We start from the raw sequence: 5399 nt of genomic DNA, 5'->3' as shown, positions 1-5399 counted from the left end.
GACAGGTTTTCGTTCTTATCCCTACAGAACGGTCAATTTAAAACAATCCATAAAATGGCGTTCATCGTGCTCAAGACGACCTGTTGTGATTGGCCTGTCGTTCAGTATAAGAACGGTTGATTGGTTCAAACTAAGGTCTAAGGCCAAATCGTTCTGGTTACAGTGAGTAGCTTGTCTGCTACATGTGTGTTAGCTAGCGAACTACCAATTAGCTAAAACAATCAATTGAATCTGTTTTTTATATTCAACCGTTTGATATTTACTGATTACTACTAATCGATTTAATTAGACCGCACATTAATTGCCATTCGAAATGAAATTCTTGCTAGTTAACGTTAACGAACTACCGTTAGCCTGCTAGGTTACATGGATAGTTAGCCTGGAACTAAGGGTTTGCAAGGAAATTATATAGCAACATTGCTTGGTAAGTCCAGTTGTAACTACACGTGAGCAAAATAACGTCTGTTAATCTAAGTTTTGTAGAGCCGTGACAGTTTTATAGGTTTGGTAGCCAGTGATGTCTGTTTGATATGCTAGTTTTGTTAGCTAGCTATGTTTTACGCATCTGATGTCTGCGTTTCCTTATTGGATCAAAGTGCAACTATGTTAATTAACATGACATGAGAGCATTAGGGGCTTGTTTATGATCTCTTGTGTGTTGCCATCACGTGCTGATGATCACTGTGTCGGTATGGCAGGTTGTAAACGATGGCTGAAACTGGGAATCATATGGGCCATGAGTGCACTGGCTCTCCAGACCCCGAGCGGAGGTTGACCTACAGTGGCCTGACTCAAGCCCAGCAAGACATGCTGGAACGCTGTATGCACGCGCTAACTCACGCCAAGAACGACAGCCACACATTGGCTGCGCTGCTTCTGGTATAATTTCCTTCGATCTGATGTTATCAATTTTTCTAATTGGCTGTTCATAAGAGCTCTGAAAAGTGATTGCAATGATGTTTCATAGTACATTGAAAGTGTTTTTTCTATAGCTTCCATTGACGTTTCATAGAACTATTCTTATTTTGGAATTGACACACATCTCACCTGTCTGCACCTTTTGCCCTTTGTCCTCAGATCACACGTGTGTGTCCAGCAAATCAGTTGGACAGTGCAACACTGAGGCGTGTGTTTGAGGCGGTAGGTCTGGGTCTACCAGCACGCCTGCTGGTGACAGCAGTGCAGGGAGGCACAGGCTCAGGACTCCCTGCCGAAGAGCTGCTGTCCCTGGGCACTGCCCTCCTGGCTGCTCTCAGCACTGACCAGGACATGGCCACACAGCCGCAGCTCCTCAGCACTATTCCACTGCTGTTAGGCCTGCTAGCAGACGGGCCCGGCTGGACTCCTCATAGGAAGCCACAAGGCCAGGAGTCTGAGAAGGGTCAGCCTTCAGAGGAAAATCGCATGAACGGTGTGGGTCTGCAAGGACGGGGGGCTGAACCACACACAGACCCAGAAGGGCCTGAATTAAATGGGAGCACGTCAAACCCTGGAGAGCCAGGCGAGCGTCAGAGTCCAGAGGGGTCCGTTGGCCCCAGCAGAGGTGTGGGCAGGGCAGCTGCGCGACCTCCCGGCCTGGCTGCAGGTCTGGACGAGGCCCTGGCTGCGGACTGCTACCAGGTCCTGAGCATGGTGTGCGCCTCGGCCAGGGGCCCGGAGCAGCTCCTGTCCCGAGGGGCGGTGCCAGCACTATGCAGGGCTGTGGATCAGAATCAAACCCTCAGCCGGGAGAAGGGACTGCCGCTGCTTGGCCACCTGCTCTCAAGCCGCGTCCGACCCTCGGCCTGGAGCAAACACCCCGCCGAGCTCCTGTCCCTGCTGACTGCTGTCTCTGCAGAGTTTTGCCAGGCATCGCAACAGGACCGGCTGGAGATGTGCACCCGGGTGCCACAGTTCTTGCCCCCTTCTGCCACTGTGGTAGAGAGCGGGGACCTCAGGTCGATTGTAAGCCAGCTGTGGGGGGCACTCGGGCCCTTTGTGCAGGCCAAAATCACCCCGGTCCACCTCGGTCCAGTTCTGGTACTGTCTGCCTGCCTGTTGGACCTGTATGGCTGGGATCTAGTGGGTCCACCGAAGCTCTGTTGCCTGCTAGTGAACAGAGCCTGTGTGGAAGTGCGGATGGGCCTGGAGGAATATCCCGCCACACACCTGTCCCCTGTGCAGCAGCAGGTGCTCTCCGCCTGCTACCGCATCATGGAGGCTGCCATGGAGCAGGCCTGCAGCCAGGGCCTGGTCCAAGACACTGCCCAGCCACAGACTGCCATCTCTGGACTGAGTCTGCAGCAGAGCAGGCAGGTTCTGGGGGTCCTGGAGGAAGCCTTCTCTGCAGTCATCTACTATCTGCAACAGGTGAGATGCATGCTTTTATTAGGCATGCAGGCTGACAGTTTAGTTTAGATGCTAAGGTGTTGGGGTTGTGATCAAAGTTTACAAATTGCCTGGCAGTTTTCTGCTATTTTACAGTTGAGCAAGGTCCTAAATCCACATTGGTCTGCATATAGAGTACAGGCCAAAAGTATTAGGCCTCCTGTGGGTAAAAAAAAAAAAGTTTGGTAGAGAACAATTTAGTTAATTCATGAGTATTTATTCATTAACAAACGGAAGTGCAAACTTTTTTCAATTTCTACCTAGAATAACACTAAAAAATTAGTTTTACTTAATCTTAGACATGACTCCTCAAATTAGCTTCATTTGGCTTTAATTACAATTAAACAAATTATTGGAAGTCTGTCCAATCTTTTTCCAAAGTGGGGGGTGGAGGGGTGGAAGGGAGGTAGGGGTATTTTTTAAACCACTGGTAGCCCTTATACCAGTGGCATGCAGTGTAAGTAAAGTAGGCACTAAAGTTTCAAGAAACTTCAGTGAAGTTTAAGATTTCCAGGTGCAGTGGTCAGTACACACTCAGAAGGGTCCAGCTAATGAGCAGTAATGTTATCAGGAAAAGACAAGGAAGATCAAAACTGCACCACAACTACAGGAAGAACTCAATTTATCCAAAGCATTTGGTTGCAGTTATTGCTGCTAAACGTGGTGCAACCAGTTATTTAGTTTAAGGGGGCAAATACTTTTTCATATGGGTGTTTGATAACTTTTTTCATTAAATAAATGAAATCATTTTAAAATGTGTTTTGTGTTTACTCGGGTTCCCTTTGTGTAATATGCAGGTTGGAGGATAGACTTGATTGATTTAAAACAAGTTTAAACATAGCTTTCAGACGCTTAAATCACAGACCATTGATTTGTAATCTGTTTTTGCAGGTTGGTCAAAGTCACCATGGTGACCCTTTCCTCTTTGCCTCCTTTCGCTCACTTTGTGCCTGGTTGGCAGAGGAAACTTCCTGTCTCAAAGAGGAAGTCATTGCCCTCTTGCCTTTCCTCATTAACTATGCCAAAGGACATCTGGAAGGAGAGGGTCCTGACAAGGGCCTGTCTGATTGGATGTCAAAGATGTCTGTGAGTGATGCCACACAGGGCGGGGCCTGGTCACGCGAGGATGCTTTCAGGTAAAGTGGTGCATATGTGCAATTTGTGGTTCTAGGAACATTTCTCATTGTCCATTCCATATACCTGCCCTTGAATGATCCTGACAGTGTAGGATCATGGAAATTCATTCAGTCAGTATGTAAGAACTATTTTGTGAATTATTTTTGAAGATCCAGTCACATTCATTGTAATGTATAAAATAAAGATGATCTATCGTATCTCTCTCTCTCTCCCTCTCAGATATCTGCTTCCTGCTCTGTGTCACCTGTCAGCAGAAGAGGGGCCGAGGCAGGTGCTGCTTGGCCTGGACACCCCGGCCCTTCTGGTGGGCTTCCTGGAGCGTCGCTGGGGCGCCCTGAGGGGCAGAGGGGGCGGGGCCGGGACCCGTGATCCCAGCATGGAGACGGCCTGCTCCTCTTTGCTCAACTTCGCCATCACAGAGGCAGACAGAGTCAGGTACTGGCTCCGCCTTCTCCCCATGGGCTTGCTGCCACACTTTTTAATATGGTGTTATGATGTGTTAGTTTTAATAAATGAGGTATTTTGCTATTTATTTGTTTGTTTTGTGTGTAAGGTATACACAAGGCATATGTGGTATGAAAATGATTTACCTTGAATTGACTAACTGAACTGAAATGGAATAGATTTGGAAAAATGAAATGCCAACCAGCGTCTCCTTCTCTCAGGAAGGATCCATGTTTTCTCTCTCTCCAATCTCTGTTGAGCGATGCACTTCCTGTCCTCCTGCACAAGCCACGCCTACTCGTCCTTGCAGCTAATTTCTGCACGCTGGGACTGATGATTGGCAGGCTGAAACCTGCTTCCAAAGGTGAGTACAGAGTTTTTAAACAGTGTTTATGGGTAAGCAGTCTGGGGAATGAGTAAGCCTTTCTGGCAGACACTGCTCTGTGTGGGGACCTCACACTGTCTCCTGGGCCCCTGTTTTTCCCCCAGGTCCAGCAGACCTGGTTCAGCGGCGGTTTTTCACCGCGGCCCTGCGCTTCCTGGGGGGGGCCCTAAGCGGCGGCTCGGGGGCGGCTGAAGTGAGCGCGGTGTGGGCGGAGTGGTGGGAGGAGGCGGCTGAGCTGTGGAGGCTGGGGCTCCAGGCGCTCGCCGGCTGCGTGCAGGCCCAGCCCTGGCTGGCTGCCGTGGCCAGGGAGGGCGGCTGGCTGGCAGACACCCTGGCCCTGCTGGCGTCCTGCAGCGCGCTGCCTGATGCCCACTCCCAGGGGGCGCTAGAGGAGGCGCTTGTTTCACTGGCGCAGCAGTGCCCACTCTGTAGAGAGGAGATCCGTGCCGTCATGGTGGAGAACAGAGGAACGCTGCAGAGCATGGTCCGACTGCAGGGGGCGCTGGCAGACTGACTCACCAAATGCACAAATGCACAGACATGTTCAAAAGGACACTGACAGATAATAAGGAGATGCCAACATTTGGCACTGCAGATATTTTGTATTCCTTGTAATAAAATCTGACTGACTCTGTGTGGAGAAAGAAAGTACGTTTGCATCAATAAAGATTGATTTGGCCTCAGTGCTGAACTATCTGGAGTGTCAGTTCTTGTACAGTTTAATACTAGACATCCAGCTGCTGTTTGCTGCATTTCATCCCAGTTCATTTTCTAATGATATTGGAATGGGTGCTGCTGATAGTGACAAGCCTGCATACATATGCAGCCTAGATATTGAGTCTTGCTTTGTACAGTGTATTTTATGTATTCTTAATGCATGTCAGTTGTATTTAGTTAACCATATAATGAACATAGCATCATATAACACACTGCGTCCTCACATCTAACTAAATATGTTGCAAAAGCTGTTTCATTTTATGAGGCGTACTATAGCAGTATAGAATTTAATGCTGTGCTACTAAGAACTGACATGTCGCCAAAATAAAAGTGATTGGCAGATCTGAGC

At 48.8% G+C, this 5399-nt stretch overlaps 1 protein-coding gene across 1 annotated transcript; it reads left to right on the top strand.

The window, feature by feature from the left end:
- Nucleotides 1–47: 47 nt before the first annotated feature.
- Nucleotides 48–5027, top strand: ncdn (neurochondrin). Its single transcript, XM_035429127.1, has 7 exons — nucleotides 48–424; nucleotides 699–879; nucleotides 1078–2349; nucleotides 3259–3503; nucleotides 3724–3939; nucleotides 4170–4312; nucleotides 4438–5027. Exons 2-7 carry the CDS (start codon nucleotides 709–711, stop codon nucleotides 4845–4847), a joined length of 2457 nt encoding a protein of 818 aa, XP_035285018.1. The 5' UTR covers nucleotides 48–424; nucleotides 699–708; the 3' UTR covers nucleotides 4848–5027.
- Nucleotides 5028–5399: the final 372 nt, after the last annotated feature.

This window comes from Anguilla anguilla, chromosome 8, assembly GCF_013347855.1.
Source record: "Anguilla anguilla isolate fAngAng1 chromosome 8, fAngAng1.pri, whole genome shotgun sequence".
Classification (NCBI taxonomy): Eukaryota; Metazoa; Chordata; class Actinopteri; order Anguilliformes; family Anguillidae; genus Anguilla; species Anguilla anguilla.
The sequence above is the reverse complement of the archived record's forward strand: the minus strand, read 5'-3'. Positions and strand labels throughout refer to the sequence as shown.